The sequence below is a fragment of the Balaenoptera acutorostrata genome, chromosome 3 (assembly GCF_949987535.1).
Source record: "Balaenoptera acutorostrata chromosome 3, mBalAcu1.1, whole genome shotgun sequence".
Lineage (NCBI taxonomy): Eukaryota > Metazoa > Chordata > Mammalia > Artiodactyla > Balaenopteridae > Balaenoptera > Balaenoptera acutorostrata.
The window spans coordinates 155,759,703-155,778,303 of NC_080066.1; the positions used below are offsets into that span (position 1 = coordinate 155,759,703).

An 18,601-nucleotide genomic window follows, 5' to 3' on the forward strand; every position below is an offset into this window, starting at 1 on the left:
TTCATATTGGGCCAAGAAAGAAGAAAATAAATACTTTTGTAGAGGTAATATATGAGCTCCTTAAGATCCTAAATCAGTCTCAAAAATGAAATTCTGCCTCAAATTTATGATCATATATAAAATGCTAACAGCTCCAATAACAGAGTAGCTTAGAGAAGATATATAAATTCATGATCTTAAAACATACATCCACACACACACACACACACACACACCTTTCAAACACAGTATGTTCAGAAAAGTGAATCTGAGTCTCAAAGGGGTAAGGGTGTGGTAATGAGACTAGAACCCATAGATGGTAGTGCAAGTGGCCCAGGGAAAAAACAAACCAAAAAATGCTGTGCTGTTCAAGATGGCGGAGTAGAAGGACATGTGCTCACTCCCTCTTGCGAGAGCACAGGAATCACAACTAACTGCTGAACAATCGTTGACAGGAAGACACTAGAACTCACCAAAAAAGATACCCCACATCCAAAGACAAAGGAGAAGCCACAATGAGACGGAAGGAGGGGTGCGATCACAATAAAATCAAATCCTATAACTGCTGGGTGGGTGACTCACAAACTGGAGAACACTTGTACCACAGAAGTCCACCCACTGGAGTGAAGGTTCTGAGCCCCACGTCAGGCTTCCCAACCTGGGGGTCCGGCAGCAGGAGGAGGAATTCCTAGAGAATCAGATTTTGAAGACTAGAGGGATCTGACTGCAGCACGTCAGACTACACTCTTGGAGGGTACACACAAAGTAGTGTGTGCATCAGGACCCAGGGGAAGGAGCAGTGACCCCACAGGAGACTGAACCAGACCTACCTGCTAGTGTTGGAGGGTCTCCTGCAGAGGCGGGGGGTGGCTGTGGCTCACCACGGGGACAAGGACACTGGCAGCAGAAGTTCTGGGAAGTACTCCTTGGCGTGAGCCCTCCTAGAGTCTGCCATCAGTCCCACCAAAGAGCCGGGTAGGCTCCAGTGCTGGGTCGCCTCAGGCCAAACAACCAACAGGGAGGGAACGCAGCCCCACCCATCAACAGACAAGCAGATTAAAGTTTTACTGAGCTCAGGTAGACTCCAGTGCTGGGTCGCCTCAGGCCAAACAACCAACAGGGAGGGAACGAAGCCCCACCCATCAACAGACAAGCAGATTAAAGTTTTACTGAGCTCAGCCCACCAGAGCAACACCCAGCTCTACCCACCACCAGTCCCTCCCATCAGGAAGCTTGCACAAGCCTCTTAGATAGCCTCATCCACCAGAGGGCAGACAGTAGAAGCAAGAACTACAATTCTGCAGCCCGTGGAATGAAAACCACATTCACAGAAAGACAGACAAAATGAAAAGGCAGAGGACTGTGTACCAGATGAAGGAACAAGATAAAACCCCAGAAAAACAACTAAATGAAGTGGAGATAGGCAACATTCCAGAAAAAGAATTCAGAATAATGACAGTGAAGATGATCCAGGACCTCGGAAAAAGAATGGAGGCAAAGATTGAGAAGATGCAAGAAATGTTTAACAAAACCTAGAAGAATTAAAGAACAAACAAACAGAGATGAACAATACAATAACTGAAATGAAAACTACACTAGAAGGAATCAACAGCAGAATAACTGAGGTAGAAGAACGGATAAGTGACCTCGAAGACAGAATGGTGGAATTCACTGCTGCGGAACAGAATAAAGAAAAAAGAATGAAAAGAAATGAAGACAGCCTAAGAGACCTCTGGGACAACATTAAACGCAACAGCATTCGCATTATAGGGTTCCAGGAGGAGAAGAGAGAGAGAAAGGACCCAAGAAAATATTTGAAGAGATTATAGTCGAAAACTTCCCTAACATAGGAAAGGAAATAGCCACCCAAGTCCAGGAAGCGCAGAGAGTCCCAGGCAGGATAAACCCAAGGAGAAACACGCCGAGACACACAGTAATCAACTTGACAAAAATTAAAGACAAAGAAAAATTACTGAAAGCAACAAGGATAAAACGACAAATAACATACAAGGGAACTCCCATAATGTTAACAGCTGATTTCTCAGCAGAAAATCTACAAGCCAGAAGGGAGTGACATGATATATTTAAAGTGATGAAAGGGAAGAACCTACAACCAAGATTACTTTACCCGGCAAGTATCTCATTCAGATTCAACAGAGAAATCAAAAGCTTTACAGACAAGCAAAAGCTAAGAGAATTCAGCACCACCAAACAAGCTCTACAACAAATGCTAAAGGAATTTCTCTAAGTGGAAAACACAAGAGAAGAAAAGGACCTACAAAAACAAACCCATAACAATTAAGAAAATGGTAATAGGAACATACATGTCGATAATTACCTTAAACATGAATGGATTAAATGCTCCAACCAAAAGACATAGGCTTGCTGAATGGATACAAAAACAAGACCCATATGTATGCTGTCTACAAGAGACCCACTTCAGACCTAGGGACACATACAGACTGAAAGTGAGGGGATGCAAATGGAAATCAAAAGAAGCTGGAGTAGCAATACTCGTATCAGATAAAATAGAGTTTAAAATAAAGACTGTTACAAAAGACAAGGAAGGACACTATATAATGATCAAGGGATCAATCCAAGAAGAAGATATTACAATTATAAATATGTATGCACCCAACACAGAAGCACCTCAATACATAAGGCAAATGCTAACAGCTATAAAAGAGGAAATCGACAGTAACACAGTAACAGTGGAGGACTTTAACACCTCACTTACACCAATGGACAGGTCATCCAGGCAGAAAGTTAATAAGGAAACAGAAGCTTTAAATAACACAATAGACCAGATAGATTTAATTGATATTAATAGGACATTCCATCCAAAAACAGCAGATTACTCTTTCTTCTCAAGTGCACACGGAACATTCTCCAGGATAGATCACATCTTGGGTCACAAATCAAGCCTCGGTAAATTTAAGAAAATTGAAATCATATCAAGCATCTTTTCTGACAATGCTATGAGGTTAGAAATTAATTACAGGGAAAAAAACCGTTAAAAATACAAACACATGGAGGCTAAACAATACATTATTAAATAACCAAGAGATCACTGAAAAAATCAAAGAGGAAATCAAAAAATACCTAGAGACAAATGACAATGAAAACACAATGATCCAAAACCTAAGGGATGCAGCGAAAGCAGTTCTAAGAGGGAAGTTTATAGCAATACAATCCTACTTCAAGAAACAAGAAAAATCTCAGATAAACAATCTAACCTTACACCTAGAAGAACTAGAGAAAGAACAAACAAAACCCAAAGTTAGTAGAGGGAAAGAAATCATAAAGATCAGAGCAGAAATAAATGAAATAGAAATAAAGAAAACAGATCATAAAGATCAGAGCAGAAAAATCATAAAAATCATAAAGATCAGAGCAGAAATAAATAAAATAGAAACAAAGATCAATAAATCTAAAAGCTGGCTCTTTGAGAAGATAAACAAAACAGATAAACCTTCAGCCAGACTCATCAAGAAAAAGAGGGAGGGGACTCAAATCAATAAAATTAGAAATGAAAAAGGAGAAGTTACAACGGACACTGCAGAAACAGAAAGCATCATTCAGAGACTACTAAAAGCAACTCTATGCCAATAAAATGGACAACCTGGAAGAAATGGACAAATGTTTAGAAAGGTATAACCTTCCAAGACTGAACCAGGAAGAAACAGAAAATATGAACAGACCAATCACAAGTAATGAAATTGAAACTGTGATTAAAAATCTTCCAACAAACAAAAGTCCAGGACCAGATGGCTTCACAGGTGAATTCTATCAAACATTTAGAAGAGCTAACACCCATCCTTCTCAAACTCTTCCAAAAAATTGTGGAGGAAGGAACACTCCAAAACTCATTCTATGGGGCCACCATCACCCTGATACCAAAACCAGACAGAGATACTACAAAAAAAGGAAATTACAGGAAAATATCACTGATGAACATAGATGCAAAAGTCCTCAACAAAATACTAGCAAACAGAATCCAACAGCACATTAAAATGATCATACACCATGATCAAGTGGGGTTTATCTCAGGAATGCAAGGATTCTTCAGTATACACAAGTCAATCAGTGTGATAAACCATATTAACAAATTGAAGGAGAAAAACCATATGAACATCTCAATAGATGCAGAAAAAGCTTTTGACAAAATTCAACACGATTTATGATAAAAACTCTCCAGAAAGTGGGCATAGAGGGAACCTACCTCAACATAATAAAGGCCATATATGACAAACCCAGAGCAAACATCATTCTCGATGGTGAAAAACTGAAAGCATTTCCTCTAAGGTCAGGAACAAGACAAGGATGCCCACTCTCGCCACTATTATTCGACATAGTTTTGGAACTCCTAGTCATGGCAATCAGAGAAGAAAAAGAAATAAAAGGAGTACAAATTGGAAAAGAAGTAAAACTGTTACTGTACAGAGATCAATATACATTCTCTATACATAGAGAATCCTAAAGATGCCACCAGTAAACTACTAGAGCTAATCAATGAATCTGGTAAAGTTGCAGGATACAAAATTAATGCACAGAAATCTCTTGCATTCCTATACACTAACAACGAAAGATCATAAAGAGAAATTAAGGAAACAATCCCATTCACCACTGCAACAAAAAGAATAAAATACCTAGGAATAAACCTACCTAAGGAGGTAAAAGACCTGTACTCAGAAAACTATAAGACACTGATGAAGGAAATCAAAGACGACACAAACAGATGGAGAGATATACCATGTTCTTGGATTGGAAGAATCAATATTGTGAAAATGACTATACTACCCAAAGCAATCTACAGATTCAATGCAATCCCTATCAAATTACCAACTGTATTTTTTACAGAACTAGAACAAAAAATCTTAAAATCTGTATGGACACAAAAGACCCCAAATAACCAAAGCAGTCTTGAAGGAAAAAAACAGAGCTGGAGGAATCAGATTCCCTGACTTCAGGTTATACTACAAAGCTACAGTAATCAAGACAGTATGGGGGGGCTTCCCTGGTGGCGCAGTGGTTGAGAATCTGCCTGCTAATGCAGGGGACACGGGTTCGAGCCCTGGTCTGGGAAGATCCCACATGCCACGGAGCAGCTGGGCCCGTGAGCCACAATTGCTGAGCCTGCGCGTCTGGAGCCTGTGCCCCGCGACGGGAGGGGCCGCGATAGAGAAAGGCCCGCGCACCGCGATGAAGAGCGGTCCCCGCACCGCGATGAAGAGTGGCCCCCGCTTGCCGCAACTGGAGAAAGCCCTCGCATGAACCGAAGACCCAACACAGCCAAAAATAAATAAATAAATAAATAAAATCAAGTAAAACTTTAAAAAAAAAAAAAAAAAAAAAAAGACAGTATGGGGACTTCCCTGGTGGCGCAGTGGTTGGGAGTCCGCCTGCCAATGCAGGGGACACGGGTTCAAGCCCTGGTCCGGGAACATCCCACATGCCGCGGAGCAACTAAGCCTGTGCGCCACAGCTACTGAGCCTGCGCTCTAGAGCCCTCAAGCCACAACTACTGAAGCCCACGCGCCGCAACTACTGAAGCCCACACGCCTAGAGCCCATGCTCCACAACAAGAGAAGCCACCGCAATGAGAAGCCTGCTCAGCGCACCAAAGAGTAGCCCCAGCTCGCCGCAACTAGAGAAAGCCTGTGCACAGCAACGAAGACCCAATGCAGCCAAAAATAATAAATAAATAAAATAAATTAAAAAAAAAAAAAGACAGTTTGGTACTAACACAAAAACAGAAATATAGATCAATGGAACAGGATAGAAAGCCCAGAGATAAACCCATGCACCTATGGTCAACTAATCTATGACAAAGGAGGCAAGGATATACAATGGAGAAAAGACAGTCTCTTCAATAAGTGGTGCTGGGAAAACTGGACAGCTACATGTAAAAGAATGAAATTAGAACACTCCCTAACACCATACACAGAAATAAACTCAAAATGGATTAGAGACCTAAATGTAAGACCAGACACTATAAAACTCTTAGAGGAAAACATAGGAAGAACACTCTGACATAAATCACAGCAAGATCTTTTTTGATCCACCTCCTAGAGTAATGGAAATAAATACAAAAATAAACAAATGGGACCTAATGAGACTTAAAAGCTTTTGCAAAGCAAAGGAAACTACAAACAAGACGAAAAGACAACCCTCAGAATGGGAGAAAATATTTGCAAATGAATCAACGGACAAAGGATTAATCTCCAAAATATATAAACAGCTCATGCAGCTCAATATTAAAAAAACCAAAAACCCAATCCAAAAATGGGCAGAAGACCTAAATAGACATTTCTCCAAAGAAGACATACAGATGGCCAAGAAGCACATGAAAAGCCGCTCAACATCACTAATTATTAGAGACATGCAAATCAAAACTACAATGAGGTATCACCTCACACCAGTTAGAATGGGCATCATCAGAAAATCTACAAACAACAAATGCTGGGGAGGGTGTGGAGAAAAGGGAACCCTCTTGCACTATTGGTGGGAATGTAAATTGATACAGCCACGATGGAGAGCAGTATGGAGGTTCCTTAAAAAACGAAAAATAGAATTACCATATGATCCAGCAATCCCACTACTGGGCATATACCCAGAGAAAACCATAATTCAAAAAGACACACGCACCCCACTGTTCATTGCAGCACTATTTACAATAGCCAGGTCATGGAAGCAACTTAAATGCCCCTCGACAGAAGAATGGATAAAGAAGATGTGGTACATATATACAATGGAATATTACTCAGCCATAAAAAGGAACAAAATTGGGTCATTTGTAGGGACATGGTTGGACTTAGAGACTGTCATACAGAGTGAAGTAAGTTAGAAAGAGAAAAAACAAATATCGTATATTAACACATATATGTGGAATCTAGAAAAATGGTACAGATGAACCGGTTTGCAAGGCAGAAATAGAGACACAGATGTAGAGAACAAACGTATGGACACCAAGGGGGGAAGTGAGGGGGGGGATGATGGGGTGGTGGGATGAATTGGGAGTTTGGGATTGACACATATATACTAATATGTATAAAAGAGATAACGAAAAAGAACTGGTTGTATAAAAATAAATAAATAAATAAATGCTGTGCTAATTGTAGCTTATTTAAAGCCTCTAGTCCTATAATTCTTTGAATTATTTGAAACTGAAACAGGAGGAAAAAATAAGTAAAAAAGGAAATCAAGTTCCTGGTGACTCTTCGCTGTCTTTAGCCATCTGCAAGGGAATTCCATTGCGTCGGCATCCTGTTTGGTGAGAAAAGCTTATGGAGTGGCCCCACAGGAAGGACTGTTTATGATGAAATAAGTTTACACAACAGAGAAATTAAAAACATGCTATATATAAAAACTATTATGTCTTACAAAGAGGAGAAAATATTATGTCAAAAATGAGCTTTTTCAAATAGTGCTTAATATTTGTATGCCTGGTAACAAAAGTCAGAGAATAATAGTAAGGACATGACAAGAAAACCAGCTTCTTACTTCTAATATTCCCTTAAACCAACATTAAATCTAGGACCAAGCCCTAACATTACATGATCTTTTCCCCTCTCATTCCTAAATAGAAATCATATGTGAGATATTTGCCACAAAGTAAAGAAAGAGTTCTTCCATTTGCAATATCAGCATTATCATGTAACAGTCTCTTCTGTTCATATATGGGTTACACTTTCCTTCCCCCATTCCCAACTCACAGAGCTACTGAAATTCACTGAAAGAAAAACACTGGTATAGGTCTTAGGCAAATCTGACTCTTTCTAGACAAATTTCTTCAAAATATAATCATGGGTATATTATATTCTGTACTTTTCATGAAATCTGAAGGACCAGTAAAATTCTTAACCTATCTGAAACAGCCCACAAGCCTGCCAATATTAAAAAGCCCACAGAAACTATTCAAGAATTTGAGTTTGATACTAGACAAGGCAAGAGAACCAGTGTGTCTGTGTTTTCATACCAACCTAACACCCCTGCGGGACAAGACTCTCCCCGCTGTCCTCACCTCACTCACTCACCCTCAGGCACTCTACCTATACTCTTATGCTCCTGCCACGGTGGCCTTCTTACTATTGCTGAACATGGAGTCACCTACATCTCAGGGCCTTCTAGCCCTGGATTTTCAGGGTTAAATTCCCATCTCTCTCAAGTGCTCCATAAAATCTTACCGTCTCAATGACCACCCTATTTAGAATTACAAACTGCGTCTCCAGAACTCCTCAACACCTACCTGTCTGCTTTTTCCCAGAGTACTTACCACTTTCTAGCAACTGTATAATTTATTTCCCTTATTAGAAACCCCGCAAGGCAGGAATTTGGGGGTATTTTATTCTTTGATGAATCAGCACCTACCACACACTGCAGGCACTCAAATATTTGGTGAATGATTAATAAAACTTCAATTTTTCTACGGTACAGTAATCTCTGGGATTAATACAACAGCCCACTACCCTCTACAGCCCCAGTAACCCCCAAGTATACACCTCATTCAAATGATCTGCTTGGATGCCCACTGCCTATGGATTCTGATTCACAGAGTCTATCATGTAGCGAGATACTCAATGTTTGTGGAATTAATGAAATTCAATCTTCTGAACATATGAGATTAAGTTTCTCTTAAGGTAGGTGACTTCTATTATAAAATCACACTCAGATAATTAATTGCAGATACCTCTATTTTAAAGGTCACCTTAAGGCATAGTCAAAAGGCTACTGACTGGTTCCACCTTTTTTTCTTCAAGGACAATGAAAAGATGCATTAAATGATGTCATAAAAATAAGCATTGCCTTAACCCACTCAAATCTAAAAGAAATCAGGCCAAATTTAAATAGGATCAGGTAGCAGGCTTTATGAGAAGTGGTTAGATTTTTATTATCCTCTATTCTGGGAGAGAAACAACGTAACCAGTAGAAGTCTGTCACACTAATTAAAAGTTTTAGGGACTAATTTTAAAATATATTATCTAAAGGCTGGTAGTGGCAAGTTTTAAAAATGGCCACAAATTCTTTGACCTGACTCCCATTTGCGGTGGAGTCTGATTCCCTATGCCCTGCAATCTGGGCTGGCCTTGGTGACTTGCTTGTTAACAACAGATCACAGAAGGTCATAGGGTTTCAGCAGGTTCTTTGGGAATGCTTGCTCTCTGCAGGGTCCTATCTGGATACCTGGTCACCACGCTGTGAGGAGCCCACGCCACATGGAAAGGACATGTGAAGGTGCTCTGGTCAACAGCCTCCGCTGAGCCCAACCTTCAAGTCACTCCAGCCCAGGTGATGTGTAAGTGAAGAAGCCTCCAGATGATCCCAGCCCCCAGCCATCAGAGTCTTCCCCAGCCGCCTGGGTCTTCCAAGTTCAAGCCCCAGACATTGTGGAGCAAAGACAAGCTATCCCTGCTGTGCCCTGACCGAATTCCTGACCCGCAGAATCTGTGAGCATAATAAGATGGCTGTTGTTTCACACCACTAAGCTTAGGGGGTGGTTAGAGAGGCAACAGATAAACTGGAAAATGAGTGCTAACCCAAAGTCTATATCTAATTACCATATTTCATTTGCTGTCTACCAGTAGAGCCTAGATTTCATTATTTAGCACAGATAAGTCATTTATCCAGAGGTCATGCATCACATGGATCCATGCTCTAGGATAGGGCAAAGAAATTATCCAAGGTGATTTTGAGAGCTGTTACCATTCGTTTTTCAGTCACCTAAAACTGTGTGCTGAATCAACAAGGCTGACGCACCTATGTCAAATAACTAGCTAAGTGCTAGGTATGTACATATATATACATATCTGAGCATAGATACACATACATTTACATATATGAGCATATATGTACACTCAGGTCAAAGCATACTATTTCTAGTAATACCTTATATGAGAGAGAGAAGATAACGTTGTAGCTTTGTTAGCAGGGAGCTTCTCACAAGGCTCCATGCGGTATTCACGACATTAATGAATTATATTCTTCCCCAAGGAATCAATTTATGAAACTGAAAATGATCAACACTTCCAAGAGATAACAAGGATGCATGTACCACAGATCAGAAAAAATATTAAGGGAAAATTCTGATTTAAGAAAACAGGCTTAAATCAATGAAAATGAGACATACTACTTTTTTCTTGATTTTCAATGCGAATCAGATCAACCTTACCATAAAATATTACATAGCTGAAGAGTCGAGCGCTCAAGGCTGATAACATGAAATATTTCACTCGAGCAAAAGTGATTTCAGAAGCATTAAAAGAGCAAAAAGCAAATGTATGTCTCACACTCACAATGGAGATTCTTCTCAAAGTGAAAAAACAAAACAAAAAAACCCAATTGCTCCCCCTTTATTATAACTTTTCTGTAGTCAACACTGCCCTCTAGTGATATAAAAGTCAAATATCAGAAAGCGAACATCGCTGTTGGTTCACTTGAGTATGTTTTAGTCAGAGCATCTAGTTTGGACTACAAATCCCACCAAAGACAGAATAAATAGATTCAGGATGACCTTTATTATATACTGTACGTTAAATTAGAAACTCTTTTAAAAGGCATTAAATCAAGGACACTAATTCATGGAAACAGCAGCTTTTAAATACTATGGGAACAAAACATCGCTGCACAGTGAATTACATCTTCACATAAAATTATGGAGTTCAAGAAAGACCCTGAAGACTTATCACCTGAGATATGAGAATACGTAGGATAGTGAGGTTAAAGCCTCACCATCTGTATACAAGGAAATTCAACAGGAAGTGAGCCAGGCTAGTTCTCACGGTGTGTGTAAACACACTGAAAAGTGTCCGTAGGAACCAAGACCTCACATACCTGCCAGCTCTGCCCATTAGTAGACCTGACTCCTCCTTTAAAAGCTCAAGAAAAAGAGCACTTGGGGTTGCTACGTATTTACTGAGCCCAGGAAATTTTCCAAGAAGAGAAGGACTTACCAAGGGTGGTGCCATCCTGCCCCATGATGCACTTCATAGAAGTGACGATCTGCTCCACAACAGGTGGTGACGGCGATGTGGCGTACACTGCGCTATGAGAATGTGTCCGCAGATAGTCGATCAGCTCCTGCGGAGTTCACAGAAGCAAGTCACTAGAGGCAGCACGCGAGTTCACTGGCGATGTCACTGCCTACCTCCCAGGTGACAGAAGCCTCCTCCCTTCAACAGCACTGGAATAGGGACATCAATCTGAGACACGAGGTCAACCAATACGGTCACAGCACACTGTCAGCAACAACTGGGTCAGACACACGGCAACATCCTTAGGTTTTGTTTTGTTTTGTGTTTTTGGCTGTGCTGCGCAGCTTGTGGGATCTTAGTTCCCAGACCAGGGATTGAACCCGCGCCCTCAGCAGTGAAAGCGAGGAGTCCTGACCACTGGACCACCAGGGAATTCTCTTTCGTTTTTTAAACATGCCACAACATGAAAGGAAGAAAAACTAGCTTTAAAGAAGACCTCTAAACTTAGAGAACATATCATTTAATGTTATAAACAGCTCTGCAATGCTAAACAAGAAAGCGTTTGAATTGCTGTTTAGATACAACTTACTTCTAAGTATTACAGAAAATATCATTTGCATCTTATCCCATGCCTGCAAAGCCCAGCCTTACATTCCCGAATAAGAGACAGTTCTCTAATATCAGTTTTAAAGACACTAAATGTCCTCTCCAGATACACAGAGATTTATAAAATGATATAAATGTGGCAAAAGTTAAACAGAAATTCATTGGGTCTTTCATAAGGACACTAAAGCCATCTCACTGAATAAAAAAAAAAAACTTGTCTGTCAGTCACAAAAATTTCAAAACAATCAGTTGTATATCTCTATTCTCTGATACCTTTTAACTTCACTAAGTCTTTATATAAAATGTGCACACAAAGAAGCTTATGTTCCAGAACCAAAACAGGAGACACAAAACGCAGCCAGAAAACAGTGTAGATACTAAAAATTGTACAAAACCAAAAAAACCATAAATACACTGTACCTCAATGATCTCCCAAAGTATTATTTTTCTATCCTTTTGTTTAGCAACAAATCTTACCAAAAAGCAATCAATTCTCCAAAGTGAGCCTGGTCCTTTTAAAAATTGAAGTAAATATCTATTGAACTTGACTAAAACCACTGATAACGGGGCTTCTCTAAAAGACAATGAATTATTCAGAGGAAGTCCATGCTTTAAGACTCCCAGCGTCAAATTTTAAAGAGGAATTTAAGGACATTTATTTAAGGACATTTAAGCACCTACCATGTACTATGTACAAATACTTCACATACATTGTTTTTTTCCTAATACTGGAGAGTTTTTTAAAATAAGTTTTATTGATATACAATTCACATACCATAGTATTCACTTTTTCAAAGTGTAAAATTCAGTGGCTTTCAGTATATTCACAGAGCTGTACAACTTTCATCACTATCTAATTTTAGAACACTTTCATTACCTCAAAAAGAAACCTCATACCCATTAGCAGTCACTTTGCACTTCCCCCATCTCCTGAGCCCCTGGCAACCACTAACCTATTTCTGTCTCTATGATTTGCCTATTCTGGATATATCATATAAAAAAAATACTTTACTTTTGTGACTGACTTCTTTAATTTAACATAAGGCTTTCAAGGTTATTTCTACGTTATAGCATGGACGTATATTATTTTTTAAACCCTAACTACAATCTTATAAGCCAGGCACATTTATCTCTGTTTTCCTGATAAGGAAATCGAAAGGTTAAATACTTTGCCCAAGGTCTCATGAAGTTTGGGAAATACTCAAACCTAGGGCTCTGTCTCCATGGTTGAACCATTTCCACCATGCTACATTGATTCTCAAATACCCCAGAGTTCATTATGTAATTCTTGAATTGGAAAATACAATGCCTTGTTAGTACACCAGAGCTAGCAAAGTAATCTTTTTTCTTCCTGTCTTGATGCTCACCCAGGATGCATCTGAATCCAAGGGCAGGGGAAGAAACTGGTCTTCTATCCCCCACCAGTTCCCATGACATCCCCACTACGTTTGAAATAGTGAGCACAACTCAAACCCAATAGAAGACTATGGCAAACAGGCAGCACCACTGTGTGTTCTTTCATACAAGAGGGTATTCTGTACTCGGACCAGGATGTAGTTTAGAACGAATAAGAAAACAACAAACGATGAACAGAACCAGGTTTTAGTTTATCAGAGTCCCTCACCAGGCAGCTGAAGTGTGAAGTGTGCTGGCATTATACGCCTAACTCACAAACAAATTTAGGATCTCCACATCCAAGTTTGGGACTCTATCTGCTAAATGTGAGTAACCAAATCGAAATCTAGTAGCCAGTACCTTTATGAACCTTAACTGCTTGATTCTCAAGGCCCATTTACCTTCTTGCCTCCAATGTATCCTCCAGAAGCACCAAAGCTCTTTGTGAATGTTCCCATCATAATGTCCACATCCTCAGGATCCAGGCCAAAGTAATCCACCACACCTCGCCCTGTAGGGCCCAGAGCCCCAATGCTGTGAGCCTCATCTAGATACAAGTATGCCTTGTACTTCTTCTTAAGGGCAATCACTTCAGGAAGGCGAACAATAGATCCCTCCATGCTGGCGAAACAGGGTAAAAAATACACACACTGAGACTTCTTAACTCTCAAAAATTAGGAGTTGGACACTTTATTACTATTAATTTTTTAAGTTTATTGCCTTTTTAAATGGTCTGACAGCTCTGCCTGTGGGGATTTTTTTGTTTTGTTTTTTTTTAGCAGTTTTAACAATTCTTTATTTCCTTGGGTTCATACTAACTCAGGTTAACTTCCAGACAACTTTAGAATAAAAAAATTTTCCTGAGCTATATTACAACTGTGGTCCATAATCTTCTCATTCAGTCTCAACAATACCATTGGAACCAAGTTGCAATCTACATTATTAGTCTTCTACATAAAACATGTAACAGTTCTTAACTTACTTTTCCAGTATATTTTATAAGGCAGTTCTGTTATTAACTCACTACTCTCTTCCAGCACTTATTAAATCTTTGTTCATTAATAGACTGCAATGGTTTTTTATCCCCCAAAGGAAAAAGAAAGGATTAATATTTATTGAACATCAACAAGGTGTCGAGTTCATTACACTAGTTTTCCATATTCAGAGCTACAACAAGATTTGGGAACAAGAAAAAATAAGATTACCCGCCGAAGGCTAAACTACAAAGCGGCACATGGTGAAGGAAATTATCCAGCCTTAAAAGAAGCATGCCTGTGGTTTTAAACTGGCAAAGACAGACGATGCCATGGCTAGGCAGATGTCTAAAGGAAAGGAGACTGGATCTTTTAAAACAAACACCAGAATACAAGTGATCTTAATTCACCACAGAGGGATAGAGGTCACAGTAGATTCTTCTGAAGTTTGTAATTATAGGCAACATTAGACTTTGCATCACACTGCATGTGTAATTAAAATTACATGAAAGAATAAAAAACATTAGGAGATGAGAGAATAAATGCAAGGGCTGCAAATAGGTAAGCAAAATAAAATATTTCTTAAAATTAAACGGCGTGTAATTTGTTCTGACATATTAGAAAACATATTCCAATTCTTGCCCCTATGTATAAACCCCCTCTACAAACAGTGGAAAAATAAAGGAGCCAAATAGAAAGGAGATCTGGAGATCATACAGCATGATGGAAAGAATAAAGAAGAGCCAGGTATTTTAACAAGTCAGAAACCCTGTCTCCTTAGTTTCCAGAGGGGTCTAGATTAGTGTCCCCTTCAGCTTAAAACTTCTATGACTCCATGGGGAAAATCAGACATAAGAATAATAAAGCAGGATTACCTATATATTCCCTCCACAAGGATTAGGATTTTCTTCCAGGGCCTTCGTGTCCGAGGCTGACCATAAACAATGGCATCTTTCAACAACTTCTCTAGGCTTTGCATATCTATGGCACACAAAAAATAATTTCAGCACGAAGTATCTTCCTCTTTGCTAACTTTATCCCTAAAATGCAAATATACATTTCTTATTCAGGAAGTGTGTCTCAGATAGCAGAGGACATTAACATAATGAGAACTGGGCAGAAAAAGACAGGGCCAAGTGGGTAAGCTACTGCTGGCTTGAATTAAAATCTCATCTAGAATGTAACAAGTGTTCAAAACCACAGAAACTCGACTACATGAGTGTGGCACAGGTGATTCAGTTGGTTAGCATGCTTATGAAATGACCAGTGCTTCATGTGAAATACCTTGCCATTCAGTTAGCTTTGTTTGTATTTATAGAATCAACTGTATCTTTAATCCTAGTGAGTCATTCAGAAGTAAATGCATAAAGAAGGCTGAGCAAGAAAGCGTGAATGAACTACTACAAATACATACACCTCCTAAGAAGCAAAATATGGGAGAAAAACTTCAAAGTGTACACCCCATTTCCTTTCACCTAGGATATATTCAATAAAAGCCTGCTAAATATCTTTATCTCGGTAATGGGTTGAAAATACACCAGTCTGGGCATGCATGAATCTATGTGTTAGCAAGCCTGGCCATCAGTTGAGATTGTTCCATGTCTGACTTGACCAGCTGCCTGTCCCCAACCAAGTTCTTCTGGCTCTGTTGGTCATTAAGGTGGTTAACAGGCCCAGGAAACATTTGGTTAGTACCACTATTAATGCGGAGCATAATTTTCCTGTTAAAGATAAATGCTTTGAAGACCACTGTTACCACCACTACAGACTTCATACTTAAAATATCTGCCCTGAAACAATGCCCCTACGAACCCCCCGCCCAAAAAATCTATGCAACATTAAGTCTAGGGTGTGTTTATCAGGGGTGGGAGGCATCCCATCATAAATCTGATTTTATATTCTTTACTGCTCATCACTGAAGGAAGGGGTTACAAACTTACATGAATTTGCTCTCTTCATAAAAGAAGAGAGCAAATTGGTAGAAAAGAGAAATAAGATAATAAAAACACATACTACAAACACAAAATGGCCAAAAGCTGTGACTGTGTTTACACCTTTGGTTATTCATAACAAAACAATCTATCTGCTATCTAATCTAGAGATAGGAGATGCTCCCACAAAGTAAAAAGTCTCATCTGAAGCCACTAGTCTTGCTGCAGAGGGCGTGTGGCAAACAGCAGGAGACAAGTAAAAATGGACTCATTGTTTCAGTTTCCTCTGTTTATATACAGAAGGGAAGGGAAAAATAAACACTGATTCAAAATTTTAGATGAAAGGCAATATCTATGGAATGCTTGACCATATTATCTACTCAGAAAAAAAAATTCAATACCTCTCTCATAGTATACTCTCCAAATCCCGTGTAAATTAAAGATTTAGATAAAAATGGGGAAGGCCATTACACAAAATCCAAACAAAAGTCTTAAGACAATAAATGTGACAACATAAACATTTTAATAAGTCTGCACAGCAAGACACTAAAAACAAAGCTAAAAATAAAAAATATTGCAACATAAAGGCCTCTTATAATCAGTAAAAAGAGAAACAGTTTGAAAATGGCCAATTTACAAAGAAATACAAAGACAAAAACTCTGTATAAAACGTTGCTCAACACTTAATAATCAAAGCAATAGAAATTAATATGTTATTGGACTTATTAGATTAGAAAAGATTTTAAATGATGCATAATGGCCTATGTTGGCCTGTGAGTAGAAACAGTCACTATTTTTGAGTTGAGTTGTTGTGTAAAAATTTGTACCATATTTGGAGGCAATCTGGAAAAGCATAGCAAATTTATACCATTTTAACCATGCATTCTAAAGACTGCTGGGAATTTATCCTAAGGTACTAATCAGACCAGTGAGCAAAAATGTGAACGTTAAGTAGTACTGTTTCTAGCAGAAAAATTCAGAAACAACCAGGATGTTCAAACTGAGGGATGGACTGAATAAGGGCACTGCCTGCCACCCTGGCATTACGGGAGGAGGACAGTCACACGTACTGCCAAAGTTTCCGATGTGTTGCAAGAAAACAGCAAGTCACACGACAGTGTTTAATAAATCCCATTTACATAAAACAAAATACTGTATATATCATTCTCACTGTAAAACATTTTAGACAAAACAAAGACAAAAGGAAGAAAGTTATTACCATCCATAAACCTTCCAACCAGAGGCACAGACCTAACATTTGGGTGTATATTCTTTTAGACTTTTATCTATACATGTACACAGTTTGGTAAATGATGATATTGAACAGTTTGGTAAACTTTCCTCTCTACATGAGGGTTTTAACTTGGAAAGTTATGCATTTTTATTGTGATTATTTTAATAATGCACAAAGATATTTCCATTTAGGGAGAAAGGTCTGGCTTAGTGCCACTCTTCTCTGTGCTTTTACATCACCTGTTCATATCTGCATTTCAGTATTCATCTGTTGTATTCTAACTACTGGTTTGTCTATAGTCTCTTTAGCAACCAGTCAGAGATAACCTTGAGATCAGGGAGCTTGCTTTATTCACCTTAATACCCCTAATGTTATGGCAAGACATACCACAGGCATCTAGCAAATGCATACTAAACAACTGACTTGTAAACAAGGAAGATGAAAAAGTTCAAAGTCAAAAAAAAGAACAATGTTTTTACTTTGTACCAAAAGGCTTCCTTCAACCTTTATTTTTATTCCAATGAGAAAGATAATAACTTTTAAAAGACTGGACCAGAAAGACATTTTAAATGTTGCTACTTCAGCTTCACTTATATTTCCTATTAATGTAACTAATGTTACCACTGCCACTAACCCAAAGAATATTAAACACTAAAGCCAGCAGTAAATTCCGTAACAAACTCACTGTTGTGTTTGAAGACTCGAATAGTTGCTCCTGAGAGTCTGGCTCCTAGAACCAGTGATGCATGGTTCAGTTCATCACTCAGAATCAGGCAACCCTGCAAAACCACAAGCAAAGGAAGGTAAGAAGCTGGGGGCAAAGATTTAGTTAGACAAACTACAAAATGCTAAAATCATTAATAATTATATCTTATTAAGGAAAGCCTGCACAACGGCAAAGTTATCAATTTGCTCTGAAATCTTTGTTTATACTATTATATTAATATTATATATGGTATTGATATTATCTATAATATTTATTAGTTTATATTATAATAAAATATTATATAAATCATTATTACTGTTTACATGCTATAACTTTTTCCATCCTTTTACTTTTAACCTGTCTTTTTTTTTTTTTTTTTTTTAATTTTGGCCATGCCGTGTAGCTTGCAGGATCTTAGTTACCCAAATAGGGACTGAACCTGGGCTCACAGCAGTGAAAGCACTGAGTCCTAATCACTGGACCAGGGAATTCCCTGTGTCTTTAAATTTAAAGTAGGTCTCTGGTGGAAGCCTATTTAATTTTATCTAGTCTGACAATCTCTATCTTCTAATTGGAATATATAAACCATTCATATTTAATATGATATCAATATAGTTGTGTTTAAATCTCTTCTCTTGCTTTTTGTTTTCTATTTGTCCCATCTATTCCTTGAGGAACCATATATGTATGTTAACCTAGTCCAAGTACCTCATTTCACAAAGGAAAATTTGAGGCTCAGAAAGGTTGTGACATGCTCATGGTCACACAGCTAAATCTGACCATATAACCAACCAAAAAAATCTCAG

General features: G+C 38.7%; 1 protein-coding gene across 2 annotated transcripts in view; it reads right to left on the reverse strand.

The window, feature by feature from the left end:
* The window catches only part of SPTLC2 (serine palmitoyltransferase long chain base subunit 2), a 127,594-nt gene that overhangs the window by 68,156 nt on the left and 40,837 nt on the right, over positions 1 to 18,601 (reverse strand). For both annotated transcript variants that reach the window (XM_007184536.3, XM_057543144.1), the window contains exons 6-9: positions 17,775 to 17,868; positions 14,800 to 14,905; positions 13,352 to 13,571; positions 10,929 to 11,055 (exon numbers count right to left, since the gene is read on the reverse strand). In XM_007184536.3, coding sequence (XP_007184598.1) covers positions 10,929 to 11,055; positions 13,352 to 13,571; positions 14,800 to 14,905; positions 17,775 to 17,868 — 547 coding nt within the window. The remainder of the gene's footprint in view (positions 1 to 10,928; positions 11,056 to 13,351; positions 13,572 to 14,799; positions 14,906 to 17,774; positions 17,869 to 18,601) is intronic.